Consider the following 22,049-nt stretch of genomic DNA (forward strand, 5'->3'; position numbering starts at 1 on the left):
GAAAGAAATAAAGTGATTTATTCATCACTTGTTATTTACGTCGGAGACGAGCGAACCACGGGGGACCGGCTGAGATACACGGCTCAGCAGACTGTATCACACGTGACCGGCTGAGATACACGGCTCAGCAGATGATATCACACGTAACTGGCTGAGATACACGGCTCAGCAGATGGTATCACACGTGACCAGCTAAGATACACAGCTCAGCAGATGGTATCACATGTGACCGGCTGAGATATACGGCTCAGCAGACGGTATGACAAGTGACCGGATGAGATACACAGCTCAGCAGACTGTATCACACGTGACCGGCTGAGATACACGGCTCAGCAGATGGTATCACACGTGACCGGCTGAGATATACGGCTTAGCAGATTGTATCACACGTGACCAGCTGAGATACACGGCTCAGCAGACGGTATCATACGTGACCGGCTGAGATATACGGCTTAGCAGATTGTATCACACGTGACCAGCTGAGATACACGGCTCAGCAGACGGTATCATACGTGACCGGCTGAGATACACGGCTCAGCAGATGGTATCACACGTGACCGGCTGAGATATACGGCTTAGCAGATTGTATCACACGTGACCGGCTGAGATACACGGTGTAACGGGGTCTACTGTGCTGTAGTACCTCTTTCAGCACCCCCCATGTTTCAGGAGGTCCACTCTACTTTTGCTGGATTCTGAATGAAGGACGCTGGCTGGAATTCCTTGATTACGTGAGAGCATATGAAAGCTGACTGCTTTGTAATGTATGTCTGGCCTGCTTTTTCTATTGGCCTGCCCTGTGTATCTGTGTTATATATTCTGTGTGCTGTGAATAAAGTGTGTTCTTTTAGACTGGAAATACGTGGAGTAGCAGTCAGCTTTTATATGCTCTCACGTAAGCAAGGAATTCCAGCCAGCGTCCTTCATTCAGAATCCAGCAAAAACAGAGTGGACCTCCTGAAACACGGGGTGGTACTGAAAGAGGTACCTCAGCTTGTTAGACCCCGTTACAGCCGCTATTAACTGTATAATGGCAACCACAAAACAAAAAAAAGAAGTCCAATGTGCCATTTAATTTCTCTCTCCTCTGATGTGATCGCCCCGGTGCTCCTCGGCCCTCCTGCTTCACCCCCCATGGGCGCCGCCATCTTCTCCCTGGTAGAATATGGCGGGCACACGTTTTCTCTTTTTACACTTGTGAAAATAAAAAAAAGTGGATCTGAAGTAAAAGGTTTCTAAAAAAAAAGTTCAATGTTTATCTTTTCCTTCCACATTGTTTCAGTTCCTGTGAGGCACGTAAAGGGTTAATAAACTTCTTGAATGTGGTTTTGAGCACCTTGAGGGGTGCAGTTGTTAGAATGGGGTCACTTTTTGTTATTTTCTGTCATATAGACCCCTCAAAGTCACTTCAAATGAGATGTGGTCCCTAAAAGAAAAGGTTTTGCAAATGAAAAACAGCTGCTCAACTTTTAACCCTTATAACTTCCTAAGAAAAAAAATGTTGTTTCCAAAATTGTTCTGCTGTAAAGTAGACATGTGGGAAATGTTATTTATTAATTATTTTGTGTGACATCTCTGTGATTTAAGGGCATAAAAATTCAAAGTTTGAAAATTGCTAAATTTTAAAAATTTTCGCTATATTTCCATTTTTTTCATAAACAAATGCAAGTAATATCGAAAAATGTTACCACTAATATGAAGTACAATATGTCACGAGAAAACAATGTCAGAATCAGCGGGATCCGTTAAAGCGTTCCAGAGTTATAACCTCATAAAGTGACAGTGGTCAGAATTGTAAAAATTGGCCCAGACATTAAGCACCAAATTGGCTCCGTCACTAAGGGGTTAAAGTAATTCAGGATAGAACAACAATATCAAAGCTCAGGTCTCAGCCATAGAGATAGGCATTGATCAGTGATGTGGCGGAACTGTCCGGCAGTGTGTCAATTACACATTGTATGTTCATTCTTCCTGCACTGCAAAGCAGCAGCAAGGCAACACAATATTTCTCAAAGTAAAAAAGAGGGAGGGAGTGTGCTCGTATTGAGTTTTTCCATTTCTTGTTCCATCAATTTTCGGAGAATAACTGTATTAACATGTGACTGCGCCTGTCCGCCTCGGAGTGTGCGCGCTGCAGACTGCTGGTCTCCAACTGTCTATGACCACATGTAGCACTTGTGTGTTTGAGGCAATAATTGTGCTGGTCCTGTGCGTGCTGACAGTGTGCGTGAAGACTCGTCAGGGGCCACACTGGGACCGAAGGGCCCGTAATACATTCATTGTGTGTCTCTGATTACAGATGAGCACAGTGAAGATGCTGCGGCCGCGTCTGAACGGGATTCTCTTTAAATTGACCTTTGATGAACACATAAGCAACATCAAGCCCGATATCATAGCGGTGACGCTGGCCTGTGAGGAGCTGAAGAAGAGCGAGAACTTCAAGAAAATGCTAGAACTGGTGTTACTGGTGGGAAATTATATGAACTCTGGCTCCAGAAACGCAAAGTCCCTCGGCTTCAACATCAGCTTCCTCTGCAAGGTAAGAGATGGTCCAAGTCATGGGAGCACTATGGGTGGTGGAGAAGTAGAGGAGCGCTGCGTCATGGAGGACGACCGTGGGCGCACGCGGGGACAGCGTCAGCATAGTGCAGCTAATGAATATGCATCAAGGCTTATCGTTATTATTATTGTTTATTATTAATTATGTTATTATTCATTATTTGTACTTATTATTATTATTTGTGGTATTTTTTTGGCACCATTCTTTTACCAGTTAACATTTGGCAAGGTCTGGTGCGTCTGCCATTGTACTTTAGCCCCTTGGCGCCGTCCTAGCAGCGTCAGCCATTTCCACAGTAATATTGCGGCCTCAGTATAAGGCGTGTCGGTGTCGGTTCTGGTGACTGTTCAGACTGGGCTGTTCTGTGTGTAGATCTGAGGACTTCCCCTGTCAGATGATGGCCTGTGCACGCCGGGCCATTGTGTCTCCACGGCGTGGGAGAACACATCCGGCATGAGGGAGGCCTGTTCTCCTGTCTGATTGTAGCACATATGCAGAAGATGGGTGTCATGACCAGGCTGTAAGCCGGACAGCGTGCACCACACGTATCAGTGTGACCAGCGTCCTACACAGGCCCCATCTGGGTGCAGATTTAATGCTACACAGCCCCTCCATGAATTAGTAGGTTTGTGAGCGGCTGCTGCCATCAGTATTTTGCTTCTGTGCTGCCCGCGCCTTTATCATGGAGTACGCTGAATGCTCTGGTGCATTGGTGATCTGACCTGGTGTTGTTAAGACTGGTTTATTTTCTGTGATGTTTTTTTCACATATTCAGAAGGAACAGCATGGAGAGTGTTATAAAGTAGTACTTAACAGTGTAGCTGTGGATTCAGATCTGAGATGAGAATAAGCACTATAATGAAGCATCATGGAGAACATTATTCAGCAAGTACTGAGCAGTGCAGCTCTGAATCCAGCACTACAGTAAAGTAAGACACTGACCAAATAGCAGCAGCATGGTGGGCATTGCACAGCAGTACTGAATAGCGTGGCTGTGAATCCAGCTCTGGAATGAGATAAAACACCTACGGTAAAGCAGCAGTAGCAGCATAGTTGTGCAAATCCCAAATTGTCCTGTGCTTTATTATGTTTTAATTCTGCGCTGATACCCTGGGGTGACCTCGCTGGTTGCAGTAGTTCAGCTCCGTCTGATCTTCCGCCATGACTCGAGAGCGCTCCTGCTGGAGTCACTTAGTACTGCGTGGTCATTGCTCTTCATCCCGGGCCCTTCTAGTGCGCTCGGCCGCTCCACTCTCCTGCCGGTAAACCATTCACCGCCGCTCTTATTTCTCCCATTGGTTTGATGACAGCTCGTAGATCTCTGGTGGAATTTTGTTTCCTGACATCTCAGTTGTTAAAGGAGCCGATCATCTGAGATGATTCCAAACAAAAAGTGCGAGGAGAACAGAAGGGACAGGATCCTGCTGCCGTGATTATGACCGACACTGCAAAACGAAAAGCAGAAGTGAAAATGAAAAGCAAAATCCTTCTGAACACTGCGGCGGCAGAGTCCGTTTATGCCACATACCGTAGATCGGAGGGAGTCTGTGACTTTCTTTGGGATTAGGGGGATTAACGTGGGAATTGTGAATACAAGCTAGAAGATTGGTTTCCTGCTCCGGAGCCGCCCGTGCGCCCGGATTACCCTGGTTTAGCCGTGTCTGCTGCATTAAGCACGCTGCGGTCAGTGGTCGGCGCAGGCTGGCGGAGACGTGCATCTCCTGTAAAGTGATGATTGCCGCCAGCGTCGTGTCTGACACATGAGGTCGCTCTCAGTCAGTCTGCAGAACACTGGACATTCATTCATGGTGTTAAATCAAAACCCATCAAAATCTCCCACTAAGAGGGATTACTAATCTTCTGCTTCTGGATCATGAAATATTAATGTAATAAATGGGACCGGCGGGGGCAGGGTAGACAACACTGTAAAAGCAAACTCCCTGGGGGCGGGGATTGCTGATATGGGCGTGGCTACCACTACAGCATGTCCCGCCCACGCTCATCCCAATATCCCTCATTAAGATGTGTTAGTCCGGCTGTGGCCTTTCCTGGGATCAGCCGCGCCGCTCGCTGTCATCCTCTCGTCACATGACGCGCCTTATGAGAAGTAACCGCAGAGGAGCAGACCGGCGTCAGCCAAACTTAGGTGAAACCACAGCAATCTGCGGAGGAATCTTATCATTAGGACACACCGTCATCTGCAGGGACATCTATCTATGTGTCCATCCCATATCTATTATCTATCTATCTATTATCTATTTTCCATCTATCTATTTTCTATCTATTATCTATCTATCATCTATCTATTATCTATCTATCATCTATCTATCTATTATCTATCTATATATGTATCCATCCCATATCTATTATCTATCTATCTATTTTCTATCTATTATCTGTCTATCTATCTATCTATCTATCTATCTATTATGTATATATCTATTATCTATTATCTATTTCCTATCTATCATCTATCTATTTTCTATCTATTATCTATCTATCTATCATCTATCTATTATCTATCTATCTATCTATCTATCTATCTATCTATCTATCTATCTATCTATTATGTATATATCTATCTATCTCTGTGTATTAGGCACAACATCTGCCTCCCTGTCTCACTGTGTCCACTCATTTCTCTGTTTCCATTCCCGCAAGATGCATCCGAGCACCGGGTATCCATATAACCAGAAAAGTGAACGAGAAATATCCACAATTAATAATGTAACAATGAGGCCAACGAGATCCTGCTTGACACCTGCCAGAAGAAAGGACAAACCCCAGAGACAATCCTTCCCCCTAACCCCAGACAAAAGCAGAAAACTCAACTTTCTGCCAGTTTCATGTTACAGAATGTGTCTCCAATAACAGAAAGTTCGGGTTCAGCGTAGATGTGTGGACCCCTGAGCAGGCGCTGTACCCCGGCTGTCCGACATAGATAGAAAAACACTTTCACAGGACCAGTAACAAGTCTGAACATACCTGTTCATCAAATGGTTTTCCTTGTTCTTATTGAAATGTGCACATTGTAGATTCAGACCGATGGCAGCAAAACCAGGGAGGAGCCAATGTGGAGACAACTAAAAAACACGTGTGACACAGCCCAAAGTATAATATACCTCGGATTCCACCTGTTACTCTGACGGTTTACACTCCCCGAGCTTATCTCCGCAGTTTTATCAGATAATGAACAGGGGAGGGATGGTGTGATGGTGGTGGTGGGGGAGCGGGTTGTGCTGGTGACACTGATGGTGATTTATTCTATTATTTTTTCCTCATGAAAATTGCCTCAAAGAATGACATCTGCTGCAGAGGATAAGTTCATTAGAGTTTCTAGACTCAGAAACTGACAGCATCTCTGATAACAGCTCATAAATGATGCACAGACATCAAATAGAAGACACCTCTCAACATCAGCTGTCTAGAGTAGACCACAAGAAGCTGCATGTATGGTTGATTTGCCACAATGAAGCTGCTACTGAGAACTGCAAAACAAGAAGAAGCAGCTACTGAGGACGGCAAACAAGAAGGTGCCCCTACTGAGGACGGCAAACAAGAAGGCGCCACTACTGAGGACGGCAAACAAGAAGGTGCCCCTACTGAGAACTGCAAAACAAGAAGAAGCAGCTACTGAGGACGGCAAACAAGAAGGTGCCCCTACTCAGAACGGTAAACAAGAAGGCGCCACTACTGAGGACGGCAAACAAGAAGGTGCCCCTACTGAGGATGGCAAACAAGAAGGAGCCCCTACTGAGGATGGCAAGCAAGAAGGAGCCATTACTGAGGATGGCAAGCAAGAAGACGCCGTTACTGAGGACGGAAAACAAGAAGGTGCCCCTACTGAGGACGGCAAGCAAGAAGAAGCCGCTACTGAGGACGGCAAACAGGGAGAAGCCGCTACTGAGGACAGCAAACAAAAAGGCGCCACTACTGAGGACGGCAAACAAAAAGGCGCCGCTACTGAGGACGGCAAACAAGAAGGTGCCCCTACTGAGAACGGCTAGAAAGAAGAAGCCGCTACTGATGATGGAAAACAAGAAGCCGCTACTGAGGACGGCAAACAAGAAGGCGCCCCTACTGAGGACGGCAAGCAAGAAGAAGCCACTACTGAGGACGGCAAACAAGAAGGAGCCGCTACTGGGGATGGAAAACAAGAAGGCGCCCCTACTGAGGACGGCAAACAAAAAGGCGCAGCTACTGATGACGACAAACAAGAAGGTGCCCCTACTGAGAACGGCTAGAAAGAAGAAGCCGCTACTGAGGATGGCAAACAAGAAGGCGCCCCTACTGAGAACGGCTAGAAAGAAGAAGCCTCTACTGATGATGGAAAACAAGAAGCCGCTACTGAGGACGGCAAACAAGAAGGCGCCCCTACTGAGGACGGCAAGCAAGAAGAAGCCACTACTGAGGACGGCAAACAAGAAGGAGCCGCTACTGGGGATGGAAAACAAGAAGGCGCCCCTACTGAGGACGGCAAACAAAAAGGCGCAGCTACTGATGACGACAAACAAGAAGGTGCCCCTACTGAGAACGGCTAGAAAGAAGAAGCCGCTACTGAGGATGGCAAACAAGAAGGCGCCCCTACTGAGAACGGCTAGAAAGAAGTAGCCTCTACTGATGATGGAAAACAAGAAGCCGCTACTGAGGACGGCAAACAAGAAGGCGCCCCTACTGAGGACGGCAAGCAAGAAGAAGCCACTACTGAGGACGGCAAACAAGAAGGAGCCGCTACTGGGGATGGAAAACAAGAAGGCGCCCCTACTGAGGACGGCAAACAAAAAGGCGCAGCTACTGATGACGACAAACAAGAAGGCGCCCCTACTGAGGACGGCAAGCAAGAAGAAGCCTCTACTGATGACGGCAAACAAGAAGGAGCCACTACTGGGGATGGAAAACAAGAAGGCGCCTACTGAGGATGGCAAACAAAAAGGCGCAGCTACTGATGACGACAAACAAGAAGGCGCCCCTACTGAGGACGGCAAGCAAGAAGAAGCCTCTACTGAGGACGGAAAACAAGAAGAAGCTGCTACTGAGGATGGCAAACAAGAAGGCGCCCCTACTGAGGATGGCAAGCAAGAAGGCGCCCCTACTGAGGACGGCAAGCAAGAAGAAGCCTCTACTGAGGACGGAAAACAAGAAGAAGCTGCTACTGAGGATGGCAAACAAGAAGGCGCCACTACTGAGGATGGCAAATAAGAAGGCGCCCCTACTGATGACGACAAACAAGAAGGCGCCCCTACTGAGGATGGCAAGCAAGAAGAAGCCTCTACTGAGGACGGAAAACAAGAAGAAGCCTCTACTGAGGACGGCAAGCAAGAAGAAGCCTCTACTGAGGACGGAAAACAAGAAGAAGCTGCTACTGAGGATGGCAAACAAGAAGGCGCCACTACTGAGGATGGCAAATAAGAAGGCGCCCCTACTGAGGACGACAAACAAGAAGGCGCCCCTACTGAGGATGGCAAGCAAGAAGAGGCCTCTACTGAGGACGGAAAACAAGAAGGCGCTGCTACTGAGGACGGCAAACAAGAAGGCGCCGCTACTGAGGACGACAAACAAGAAGGCGCCCCTAGTGAGGACGGCAAGCAAGAAGAAGCCTCTACCAAGGACAGCAAACAAGAAGAAGGTGCTACTGAGGATGGCAAATAAGAAGGCGCCCCTACTGAGGATGGCAAGAAAGAAGAAGCCTCTACTGAGGACAGCAAACAAGAAGGTGCCCCTACTGAGGACGGCAAACAAAAAGGCGCCGCTACTGAGGACGACAAACAAGAAGGCACCCCTACTGAGGACGGCAAGCAAGAAGAAGCCTCTACTGAGGACAGTAAACAAGAAGAAGCCACTACTGAGGACGGCAAAGAAGAAGCTGCTACTGAGGACGGCAAACAAGAAGCCGCTACTGAGGACGGCAAAGAAGAAGCCGCTACTGAGGACGGCAAACAAGAAGGTGCTGCTACTGAGGACGGCAAACCAGAAAAAGTTGCTACTGAGGACAGCAAACAAGAAGAGACTTGTATGGACCAAGTAACAAAAGGACGGGCCAAAAGATTAATGTAAATCTGTTGTGTGCTCTGAGGAGTGAAAACTAGAGATTTTTGATGCCAGTTTCCATGTCTTTATGAAACACGGAAAAGATGATGGCTGGTGTTTATGTATGTGGTGCCATCCGTGAAGCATAGAGGGAGGTGTGAAGGTGAGGGGTCTGCACCTCCAGGAAATCCTTCAGGACTGCTGCAACCATTCAAGTGAGGACTGATAAAGCTGTGGAGAGGATGACAGGGGGGAGGTGTAAAGTCGCCATCAGAATAACAGAGATACTATTGAGGCTTTGTGTAATGGAATAAGTCAGGCTTCCTATGTTTGAATCATTCAACTGCTCCATATTAAAATGTGATACACCATGAATGGCGGTAATATACATGTGAACACTTTGTGTTGAGTTTCATGTGTGCACCCCAGCCGGTACTGTGTATGGCGGTAACATACGAGTGCACATGTGGTGAGTTTCATGTGTGCACCGGTCCCATACTGTGGTGATACACTGTATGACGGTACTATACGAGTGCACAGTCATCCTACATGTTATCTGTGCCTTGTGGGGAGATGTCTCTTTTCTGCTGAGCTTTGACACTGGTGCCCTTGTGCCGCCTACGTGTCACCTTCTATTCTGCTCTGTCGGGTAACATCTTTGCTTCGGGGCCACAAATGGCAGAAAGTTTGTGATGACCTTCTTGACGAGCGGCTTTGTCAAAGTGAAGTGCACTAGTGAGACTCCGGCAGTTCCCTTCATGTGCCTAAAAAGCCAGCATCAACACTGGGAAGGGGAGGCTGCACAGAATATAATGGGGTCATTAAATCCGACAGCTGGACCCCATGACGCCACAGCCTTCACTCACTGACCCCTGAATCCTGGTGCCCCCGCTCCTTGAATTATGGCTCTTAAAGGGTTATGCCCTTTTCCATCTCACTATACTGCTGGTCTGTGGGGTAATAGATCATTTACTGATCACTCTGAGTCTGACCACCAGTGGAACCATGTGAACGAATCTCTGCAGCCCTGCGCTGAACGTAATGGTGGTGCCAGGGCCGGACACATCATTGGCGCAGCCGTCCAGGGGCCCAGCAGGAGAGGGGCCACTACCACCTCCAGATCCGCAAGCAGACCATTGCCGAGTGGTTTTCATCATCGGATGCTGCTCATCGCCAGGTGGTGCTCATCACTGGGTACTGCCCATCGCCAAGTGGTTCCATCTCCTAGTGGTGTCCATCGCTGGGTAGTGCCCATCACCAAATGGTGTCCATCACAGGGTACTGTCCATCGAAAGGTGGTGCCCATCACCTAGTGCTGTTCATCGACAGGTGGTGCCCATCACCTAGTGCTGTTCATCGACGGGTAGTGCCCTTCACCTAGTGGTGTCCATCACAGGGTAGTGCCCATAACCAAGTGGTGTCCATCACAGGGTACTGTCCATCGCCGGGTTGTGCCCATCATCTAGTGGTGTCCATTGCCGGGTAGTGCCCATCAACTAGTGGTGTCCATCACAGGGTACTGTTCATCGCCAGGTGGTGCCCATCACCTAGTGGTATCCATCGCCGGGTAGTGCCCATCACCTAGTGGTGTCTATCGCCGGGTAGTGCCCATCACCTAGTGGTGTCTATCGCCGGGTAGTGCCCATCACCAAATGGTGTCCATCACAGGGTAGTATCCATCGCCAGGTGGTGCCCATCACCTAGTGGTGTCCATCGCTGGCTAGTGCCCATCACCTAGTGGTGTATATTGCCGGGATGGGTAGTGCCCATCACCTAGTGATGTCCATCACAGGATACTGTCCATCGCCAGGTGGTGCCCATCACCTAGTGGTATCCATCGCCGGGTAGTGCCAATCATCTAGTGGTGTCTATTGCCGGGATGGGTAGTGCCCATCACCTAGTGATGTCCATCACAGGATACTGTCCATCGCCAGGTGGTGCCCATCACCTAGTGTTGTCCATCGCCGGGTAGTGCCCATCACCTAGTGGTATCCATCGCCGGGTAGTGCCAATCATCTAGTGGTGTCTATTGCCGGGATGGGTAGTGCCCATCACCTAGTGATGTCCATCACAGGATACTGTCCATCGCCAGGTGGTGCCCATCACCTAGTGTTGTCCATCGCCGGGTGGTGCCCATCACCTACTGGTGTCCATCGCTGGGTAGTGCCCATCACCAAATGGTGTCCATCACAGGGTACTGTCCATCACCAGGTGGTGCCCATCACCTAGTGCTGTCCATCGCCGGGTAGTGCCCATCACCTTCTGGTGTCCATCGCCGAGTAGTGCCCATCATCTAGTGGTGTCCATCGCCGGGTACTGTCCATCGCCAGGTGGTGCCCATCACCTAGTGGTGTCTATCACCAGATAGTGCCCATCACCTAGTGGTGTCCATTGCCGGGTAGTGCCCATCACTAAATGGTGTCCATCACAGGGTACTGTCCATCGCACAGTGGTGCCCATCACCTAGTGCTGTCCATCACCGGGTAGTGCCCATCACCTTCTGGTGTCCATCGCCGAGTAGTGCCCATCATCTAGTGGTGTCCATCGCCGGGTACTGTCCATCACCAGGTGGTGCCCATCACCTAGTGGTGTCTATCACCAGATAGTGCCCATCACCTAGTGGTGTCCATTGCCGGGTAGTGCCCATCACTAAATGGTGTCCATCACAGGGTACTGTCCATCGCACGGTGGTGCCCATCACCTAGTGGTGTCCATCGCTGGGTAGTGACCATCACCTAGTGGTGTCCATCACAGGGTACTGTCCGTCGCCAAATGGCGCCCATCACTTAGTGTGGTATCCATGGCCGGGTAGTGCCCAGCACCGAATGGTGTCCACCACAGGAAACTGTCCATCACCAGGTGGTGCCCATCACCTAGTGGTGTCCATCACCGGGTAGTGCCCATCACCATATGGTGTCCATCACAGGGTACTATCCATTGCCAGGTGGTGCCCATCACCTAGTGGTGTCTATCGCCGGGTAGTGCCCATCACCTAGTGGTGTCTATCGCCGGGTAGTGCCCATCACCAAATGGTGTCCATCACAGGGTAGTATCTATCGCCAGGTGGTGCCCATCACCTAGTGGTGTCCATCGCTGGCTAGTGCCCATCACCGAGTGGTGTATATTGCCGGGATGGGTAGTGCCCATCACCTAGTGATGTCCATCACAGGATACTGTCCATCGCCAGGTGGTGCCCATCACCTAGTGGTGTCCATCGCCGGGTAGTGCCCATCACCTAGTGGTGTCCATCGCCGGGTAGTGCCCATCACGAAATGGTGTCCATCACAGGGTACTGTCCATCACCAGGTGGTGCCCATCACCTATTGCTGTCCATTGCCGGGTAGTGCCCATCACCTTGTGGTGTCCATCGCCGAGTAGTGCCCATCATCTAGTGGTGTCCATCGCCGGGTACTGCCCATCATCTAGTGGTGTCCATCGCTGGGTAGTGCCCATCACCTTGTGGTGTCCATCACATGGTACTGTCCATCGCCAGGTGGTGCCCATCACCTAGTGGTGTCTATCGCCAGATAGTGCCCATCACCTAGTGGTGTCCATTGCCGGGTAGTGCCCATTACTAAATGGTGTCCATCACAGGGTACTGTCCATCGCATGGTGGTGCCCATCACCTAGTGGTGTCCATCGTCGGGTAGTGTCCATCACCGAGTGGTGTCCATCACCAGGTAGTGCTCATCATCGAGAAGTGTGCATCACAGGGTATTGTCCATCACCAGGTGGTGCCCATCACCTAGTGGTGTCCATCACAGGGTACTGTCCATCGCCAGATGGCGCCCATCACTTAAGTGTGGTGTCCATGGCCGGGTAGTGCCCAGCACCGAAGGGTGTCCATCACAGGGAACTGTCCATCACAAGGTGGTGCCCATCACCTAGTGGTGTCCATCTCCGGGTAGTGCCCATCATCTAGTGCTGTCCATTGCCGAGTAGTGCCCATCAACTAGTGATGTCCATCACAGGGTACTGTCCTTCGCCAGGTGGTGCCCATCACCTAGTGGGGTCCATCGCCGGGTAGTGCCCATCATGTAGTGGTGTCCATTGCCGGGTAGTGCCCATCAACTATTGATGTCCATCACTGGGTACTGTCCATCGACAGATGTTGCCCATCACCTAGTGGTAACCATCGCCGGGTAGTGCCCATCATGTAGTGGTGTCCATCACCGGGTAGTACCCATCACCATATGGTGTCCATCACAGGGTACTGTCCATCGCCAGGTGGTGCCCATCACCTAGTGGTGTTCATCGCCAGGTAGTGCCTATCACCTAGTGGTGTCCATCGCTGGGTAGTGCCCATCACCTAGTGGTGTCCATCGCCTGGTAGTGCCCATCACCTAGTGGTGTGCATCACCGGGTAGTGCCCATCACCATATGGTGTCCATCACAGGGTACTGTCCATTGCCAGGTGGTGCCCATCACCTAATGGTGTCCATCGCCGGGTAGTGCCCATCACTAAATGGTGTCCATCACAGGGTACTGTCCATCGCCAGGTGGTGCCCATCACCTAGTGGTGTTCATCACGAGGTAGTGCCCATCACCTAGTGTTGTCCATCGCTGGGTAGTGCCCATCACCAAGTGGTGTCCATCACAGGGTACTATCCATCGCCAGGTGGTGCCCATCACCTAGTGGTGTCCATTGCCGGGTAGTGCCCATCACCAAATGGTATCCATCACAGGGTACTGTCCATCGCCAGGTGGTGCCCATCACCTAGTGGTGTTCATCACGAGGTAGTGCCCATCATCTAGTGGTGTCCATTGCCGAGTAGTGCCCATCACCTAATGATGTCCATCACAGGGTACTGTCCATCGCCAGGTGGTGCCCATCACCTAGTGGTGTTCATCACGAGGTAGTGCCCATCATCTAGTGGTGTCCATCGCCGGGTAGTGCCCATCACCGAGTGGTGTCCTTTACAGGGTACTGTCCATCGCCAGGTGATGCCCATTACCTAGTCGTGTCCATCGCTGTGTAGTGCCCATCACCTAGTGGTGTTCATCGCCGGGTAGTGCCCATCACCGAGTGGTGTGCATCACAGGGTACTGTCCATCACCAGGTGGAGCCCATCACCTAGTGGTGTCCATCGCCGGGTAGTGCCCATCACCTAGTGGTGTCCATCACAGGGCACTGTCCATCTCCAGGTGGTGCCCATCACTTAGTGGTGTCCATCGCCGGGTAGTGCCCATCACCGAGTGGTCTGAATCACAGGGTACTGTCCATCACCAGGTGGTGCCCATCACCCTGTGGTGTCCATCGTTGGGTAGTGCCCATCAGCTAGTGATGTCCATTGCCGGGTAGTGCCCATCACCTAGTGATGTCCAACACAGGTTACTGTTCATCGCCAGGTGGTGCCCATCACCAAGTGGTGTCCATCACAGGGTACTGTCCATCGCCAGGTGGTGCCCATCACCTAGTGGTGTCCATCTCCGGGTAGTGCCCATCATCTAGTGGTGTCCATTGCCGAGTAGTGCCCATCACCTAATGATGTCCATCACAGGGTACTGTCCTTCGCCAGGTGGTGCCCATCACCTAGTGGTGTTCATCACGAGGTAGTGCCCATCATCTAGTGGTGTCCATCGCCGGGTAGTGCCCATCACCGAGTGGTGTCCTTTACAGGGTACTGTCCATCGCCAGGTGATGCCCATCACCTAGTGGTGTCCATCGCTGTGTAGTGCCCATCACCTAGTGGTGTTCATCGCCGGGTAGTGCCCATCACGAGTGGTGTGCATCACAGTGTACTGTCCATCACCAGGTGGTGCCCATCACCTAGTGGTGTCCATCGCCGGGTAGTGCCCATCACCTAGTGGTGTCCATCACAGGGCACTGTCCATCTCCAGGTGGTGCCCATCACTTAGTGGTGTCCATTGCCGGGTAATGCCCATCACCGAGTGGTGTCAATCACAGGGTACTGTCCATCACCAGGTGGTGCCCATCACCTTGTGGTGTCCATCGTTGGTTAGTGCCCATCAGCTAGTGATGTCCATTGCCGGGTAGTGCCCATCACCAAGTGGTGTCCATCACAGGGTACTGTCCATCGCCAGGTGGTGCCCATCACCTAGTGGTGTCCATCGCCGGATAGTGCCCATCACCGAGTGGTGGGCATCACAGGGCACTGTCCATCACCAGTTGGTGCCCACCACCTAGTGGTGTCTATCGCTGGCTAGTGCCCATCACCGAGTGGTGTATATTGCCGGGATGGGTAGTGCCCATCACCTAGTGATGTCCATCACAGGATACTGTCCATCGCCAGGTGGTGCCCATCACCTAGTGGTGTCCATCGCCGGGTAGTGCCCATCACCTAGTGGTGTCCATCGCTGGGTAGTGCCCATCACCAAATGGTGTCCATCACAGGGTACTGTCCATCACCAGGTGGTGCCCATCACCTAGTGCTGTCCATCGCCGGGTAGTGCCCATCACCTTGTGGTGTCCATCTCCGAGTAGTGCCCATCATCTAGTGGTGTCCATCACCGGGTACTGCCCATCATCTAGTGGTGTCCATCGCTGGGTAGTGCCCATCACCTAGTGGTGTCCATCACAGGGTACTGTCCATCGCCAGGTGGTGCCCATCACCTAGTGGTGTCCATCGCTGGGTAGTGCCCATCACCAAATGGTGTCCATCACAGGGTACTGTCCATCACCAGGTGGTGCCCATCACCTAGTGCTGTCCATCGCCGGGTAGTGCCCATCACCTTGTGGTGTCCATCTCCGAGTAGTACCCATCATCTAGTGGTGTCCATCGCCGGGTACTGCCCATCATCTAGTGGTGTCCATCGCTGGGTAGTGCCCATCACCTAGTGGTGTCCATCACAGGGTACTGTCCATCGCCAGGTGGTGCCCATCACCTAGTGGTGTCTATCGCCAGATAGTGCCCATCACCTAGTGGTGTCCATTGCCGGGTAGTGCCCATTACTAAATGGTGTCCATCACAGGGTACTGTCCATCGCACGGTGGTGCCCATCACCTAGTTGTGTCCATCGCTGGGTAGTGTCCATCACCTAGTGGTGTACATCACAGGGTACTGTCCGTCGCCAGATGGCGCCCATCACTTAGTGTGGTGTCCATGGCCGGGTAGTGCCCAGCACCGAATGGTGTCCATCACAGGGAACTGTCTATCACCAGGTGGTGCCCATCACCTAGTGGTGTCCATCTCCGGGGAGTGCCCATCATCTAGTGATGTCCATCACAGGGTACTGTCCTTCGCCAGGTGGTGCCCATCACCTAGTGGTGTCCATCGCCATGTAGTGCCCATCATGTAGTGGTGTCCATTGCCGGGTAGTGCCCATCACCTATTGATGTCCATCACTGGGTACTGTCCATCGACAGATGTTGCCCATCACCTAGTGGTGTCCATCACCGGGTAGTGCCCATCACCATATGGTGTCCATCACACGGTACTATCCATTGCCAGGTGGTGCCCATCACCTAGTGGTGTCTATCGCTGGGTAGTGCCCATCACCTAGTGGTGTCTATCGCCGGGTAGTGCCCATCACCAAATGGTGTCCATCACAGGGTACTGTCCATTGCCAGGTGGTGCCCATCACCTAGTGGTGTTCAACGCCAGGCAGTGCCCATCACCTAGTGGTGTCCATCGCCGTGTAGTGCCCATCACCAAGTGGTGTCCATCACAGGGTACTGTCCATCGCCAGGTGATGCCCATCACCTAGTGGTGTCCATCGCTGGGTAGTGCCCATCACGTTGTGGTGTCCATCGCCGGGTAGTGCCCATCACCGAGTGGTGTCCTTCACAGGGTACTGTCCATCGCCAGGTGATGCCCATCACCTAGTGGTGTCCATCGCTGGGTAGTGCCCATCACCTAGTGGTGTCCATCGCCGTGTAGTGCCCATCACCGAGTGGTGTGCATCACAGGGTACTGTCCATCACCAGGTGGAGCCCATCACCTAGTGGTGTGCATCACCGGGTAGTGCCCATCACCATATGGTGTCCATCGCAGGGTACTGTCCATTGCCAGGTGGTGCCCATCACCTAATGGTGTCCATCGCCGGGTAGTGCCCATCACTAAATGGTGTCCATCACAGGGTACTGTCCATCGCCAGGTGGTGCCCATCACCTAGTGGTGTTCATCACGAGGTAGTGCCCATCACCTAGTGGTGTCAATCGCTGGGTAGTGCCCATCGCCAAGTGGTGTCCATCACAGGGTACTATCCATCGCCAGGTGGTGCCCATCACCTAGTGCTGTCCATCGCCGGGTAGTGCCCATCACCAAATGGTATCCATCACAGGGTACTGTCCATCGCCAGGTGGTGCCCATCACCTAGTGGTGTTCATCACGAGGTAGTGCCCATCATCTAGTAGTGTCCATCGCCGGGTAGTGCCCATCACCGAGTGGTGTGCATCACAAGGTACTGTACATCACCAGGTGGTGCCCATCACCTAGTGGTGTCAGTCAATCACCGGGTAGTGCCCATCACCAAGTGGTGTCCATCACAGAGTACTGTCCATCGCCAGGTGGTGCCCATCACTTAGTGGTGTCCATCGCCGGGTAGTGCCCATCACCTAGTGGTTTCCATCACAGGGTACTGTCCATCGTCAGATGGGGCCCATCACTTAGTGGTGTCCATCGAAAGGTAGTGCCCTTCACCTAGTGGTGTCCATCACCGGGTAGTGCACATCACCGAGTGATGTCCATCACAGGGTACTGTCCATCGCCAGGTGGTTCCCATTACCTAGTGGTGTCCATTGCAGGGTAGTGCTCATCACCTAGTGGTGTCCATCGCCGAGTAGTGCACATCATCTAGTGGTGTCCATCACCGGGTAGTACCCATCACCGAATGGTGCCCATCACCTAGTGGTGTCCATTGCCCGGTATTGCCCATCACCTAGTGGTGTCCATCGTCGGGTAGTGCCCATAACCGAGTGGTGTGCATCACAGGGTACTGTCCATCACCAAATGGTGCCCATCACCTAGTGGTATTCATCACAGGGTACTGTCCATCGCCAAGTGTGCCTATCACTTACTGGTGTCCATCGCCTGGTAGTGCCCATCATCTAGTGGTGTCCATTGCCGGATAGTGCCCATCAACGAGTGGTGTCCATCACAGGATACTGTCCATAACCAGGTGGTGCCCATCACCTAGTGGTGTCCATCGCCGGGTAGTGCCCATCACCTAGTGGTCTCCATCGCCGGGTACTGCCCATCACCGAGTGTTGTCCATCACAGGGTACTGTCCGTCGCCAGGTGTTGCCCATCACCTTGTGGTGTTGCCCATCACCTAGTGGTGTCCATCGCCGGGTAGTGCCCATCACTTAGTGGTGTGCATCACTGTCACGAATACCACCAGGATCCCACCAATCTGTCACGGTTCACGGGGAAAATACCTTTATCATCCCCACCACTCACACCAATTTGTCACAAACCGGGGTTGTTTGGTTGCCCCTGGTTCCTTCTGTAGGGGATTTATCTATATCCCACTTCCCAGTTCCGGTTTGGAACTTGCAGTTCTCTTGCGCCCCCTTACTCTCAGGTCAGTCAGGGTACTGCACCTAGGGTAATTAGTCACCACAATGCCTGCCTGCTATTTTCTGGCTATGGGGCACGCTGCAGCGAGGGCGATATAACTACTCTTTAACTACTCTCTAACTAATCTACTACTTTAACTACTAAACCAGGGATTCAAGCTTCAGGAGGCTAATTTGCATATTCCAGGTGCCTTCTGGGAGAAGCGAAGTCTCCCTAAGCTAGAAGATCGTTGGGTACAGCCGGGACCAGCTGCTTCGAAAGCATCACCAAACCGCGCGCCTGTAGGACATTATTGCAAGAGACCTTGGCTGAGTAGATTACACAAGAAGGAAAACACACAGCAAGTCAGCAGGATCTAGGAGCAACATGGCAGATGTGACAACCTACATGGTGAGCTGCAGCATGTGCTACATGTTCACAGATCGACCAGAAGAAGAATCCAATTTCACCTGTCAGAAGTGTAGACTAGTGGCCCTTTTAGAAGAAAAGGTGCGGGTCTGGAAGAAAGAATAGCAACTTTGAAACTCATCAAAGAGAATGAAGACTTTCTAGACAGAACAGAAGCATCTCTACTGGTCACAGAAGGTGCAAAAAGTGTCAGAGAACCTCCAAAAGCAGATGAGTGGAAGCATGTGACCAAAAGAAGCAAGAAGACCATGGAGAAATCACCAACCACACAACTGAAGAACCGATATCAAATCTTTGTAGAGGATGAAGATGGCACACCTAAGAATGAAGCAATACCAGCAAGCAAAAAAGAAAAGGGCACACAGCAACAAGTGACAGCAAAAAGTACAGCCAAGAAGCAACGAAGAGTGGTGGTGGTGGGAGACTCACTACTGAGAGGCACAGAAGCAGCCATCTGCAGACCGGACATAACCGCAAGAGAAGTATGCTGCCTTCCAGGTGCGATGATCAAGGATGTGACCGATAGGATACCAAAGCTCTTCAGCTCCAAGGACGTCCACCCATTTCTTCTGATACATGTTGGCACCAATGACACGGCAAGGAAGGACCTACCGACAATCTGCAAGGACTTTGAAGAGTTGGGGAAGAAAGTAAAGGAACTGGATGCACAGGTAGTTTTTTCTTCTATCCTTCCAGTAGACGGGCATGGCACCAGGAGATGGAACAGGATCCTTGATGCAAACAACTGGCTAAGACGATGGTGCAGGCAACAAGGATTTGGATTCCTGGACCACGGTGTGAATTACTGGTATGATGGACTCCTCGCCAGAGACGGACTACACCTCAACAAACCTGGGAAACACACATTCGCCAGAAGACTCGCTACACTCATCAGGAGGGCGTTAAACTAGAAGAAGAGGGGACGGTAAGAAAAACATTAGACTTGAACAAAGAAGACCCAGGAAAACATACTCAGAAGGGAGGTAAGAACATTTCTAAAACAATCCACAGTGAGGAGATTGGAACAAAACAAAATCCTCTAAACTGCATGCTCGCAAACGCCAGAAGCCTGACAAACAAGATGGAAGAACTAGAAGCAGAAATATCTACAGGTAACTTTGACATAGTGGGAATAACCGAGACATGGTTAGATGAAAGCTATGACTGGGCAGTTAACTTACAGGGTTACAGTCTGTTTAGAAAGGATCGTAAAAATCGGAGAGGAGGAGGGGTTTGTCTCTATGTAAAGTCTTGTCTAAAGTCCACTTTAAGGGAGGATATTAGCGAAGGGAATGAGGATGTCGAGTCCATATGGGTTGAAATTCATGGAGGGAAAAATGGTAACAAAATTCTCATTGGGGTCTGTTACAAACCCCCAAATATAACAGAAAGCATGGAAAGTCTACTTCTAATGCAGATAGATGAAGCTGCAACCCATAATGAGGTCCTGGTTATGGGGGACTTTAACTACCCGGATATTAACTGGGAAACAGAAACCTGTGAAACCCATAAAGGCAACAGGTTTCTGCTAATAACCAAGAAAAATTATCTTTCACAATTGGTGCAGAATCCAACCAGAGGAGCAGCACTTTTAGACCTAATACTATCTAATAGACCTGACAGAATAACAAATCTGCAGGTGGTTGGGCATTTAGGAAATAGCGACCACAATATTGTGCAGTTTCACCTGTCTTTCACTAGGGGGACTTGTCAGGGAGTCACAAAAACATTGAACTTTAGGAAGGCAAAGTTTGAACAGCTTAGAGATGCCCTTAATCTGGTAGACTGGACAATATCCTCAGAAATGAGAATACAGATAATAAATGGGAAATGTTTAAGAACATCCTAAATAGGCAGTGTAAGCGGTTTATACCTTGTGGGAATAAAAGGACTAGAAATAGGAAAAACCCAATGTGGCTAAACAAAGAAGTAAGACAGGCAATTAACAGTAAAAAGAAAGCATTTGCACTACTAAAGCAGGATGGCACCATTGAAGCTCTAAAAAACTATAGGGAGAAAAATACTTTATCTAAAAAACTAATTAAAGCTGCCAAAAAGGAAACAGAGAAGCACATTGCTAAGGAGAGTAAAACTAATCCCAAACTGTTCTTCAACTATATCAATAGTAAAAGAATAAAAACTGAAAATGTAGGCCCCTTAAAAAATAGTGAGGAAAGAATGGTTGTAGATGACGAGGAAAAAGCTAACATATTAAACACCTTCTTCTCCACGGTATTCACGGTGGAAAATGAAATGCTAGGTGAAATCCCAAGAAACAATGAAAACCCTATATTAAGGGTCACCAATCTAACCCAAGAAGAGGTGCGAAACCGGCTAAATAAGATTAAAATAGATAAATCTCCGGGTCCGGATGGCATACACCCACGAGTACTAAGGGAACTAAGTAATGTAATAGATAAACCATTATTTCTTATTTTTAGGGACTCTATAGCGACGGGGTCTGTTCCGCAGGACTGGCGCATAGCAAATGTGGTGCCAATATTCAAAAAGGGCTCTAAAAGTGAACCTGGAAATTATAGGCCAGTAAGTCTAACCTCTATTGTTGGTAAAATATTTGAAGGGTTTCTGAGGGATGTTATTCTGGATTATCTCAATGAGAATAACTGTTTAACTCCATATCAGCATGGGTTTATGAGAAATCGCTCCTGTCAAACCAATCTAATCAGTTTTTATGAAGAGGTAAGCTATAGGCTGGACCACGGTGAGGCATTGGACATGGTATATCTCGATTTTTCCAAAGCGTTTGATACCGTGCCGCACAAGAGGTTGGTACACAAAATGAGAATGCTTGGTCTGGGGGAAAATGTGTGTAAATGGGTTAGTAACTGGCTTAGTGATAGAAAGCAGTGGGTGGTTATAAATGGTATAGTCTCTAACTGGGTCGCTGTGACCAGTGGGGTACCGCAGGGGTCAGTATTGGGACCTGTTCTCTTCAACATATTCATTAATGATCTGGTAGAAGGTTTACACAGTAAAATATCGATATTTGCAGATGATACAAAACTATGTAAAGCAGTTAATACAAGAGAAGATAGTATTCTGCTACAGATGGATCTGGATAAGTTGGAAACTTGGGCTGAAAGGTGGCAGATGAGGTTTAACAATGATAAATGTAAGGTTATACACATGGGAAGAGGGAATCAATATCACCATTACACACTGAACGGGAAACCACTGGGTAAATCTGACAGGGAGAAGGACTTGGGGATCCTAGTTAATGATAAACTTACCTGGAGCAGCCAGTGCCAGGCAGCAGCTGCCAAGGCAAACAGGATCATGGGGTGCATTAAAAGAGGTCTGGATACACATGATGAGAGCATTATACTGCCTCTGTACAAATCCCTAGTTAGACCGCACATGGAGTACTGTGTCCAGTTTTGGGCACCGGTGCTCAGGAAGGATATAATGGAACTAGAGAGAGTACAAAGGAGGGCAACAAAATTAATAAAGGGGATGGGAGAACTACAATACCCAGATAGATTAGCGAAATTAGGATTATTTAGTCTAGAAAAAAGACGACTGAGGGGCGATCTAATAACCATGTATAAGTA

General features: G+C 49.9%; 1 protein-coding gene across 4 annotated transcripts in view; it reads left to right on the top strand.

The window, feature by feature from the left end:
* The window catches only part of DIAPH2 (diaphanous related formin 2), a 1,874,941-nt gene that overhangs the window by 1,081,477 nt on the left and 771,415 nt on the right, over nucleotides 1-22,049 (top strand). For all 4 annotated transcript variants that reach the window (XM_069746079.1, XM_069746080.1, XM_069746081.1 and 1 more), the window contains one exon: nucleotides 2,300-2,539. In XM_069746079.1, coding sequence (XP_069602180.1) covers nucleotides 2,300-2,539 — 240 coding nt within the window. The remainder of the gene's footprint in view (nucleotides 1-2,299; nucleotides 2,540-22,049) is intronic.

The sequence above is a fragment of the Ranitomeya imitator genome, chromosome 2, assembly GCF_032444005.1.
Source record: "Ranitomeya imitator isolate aRanImi1 chromosome 2, aRanImi1.pri, whole genome shotgun sequence".
NCBI classification, from domain to species: domain Eukaryota; kingdom Metazoa; phylum Chordata; class Amphibia; order Anura; family Dendrobatidae; genus Ranitomeya; species Ranitomeya imitator.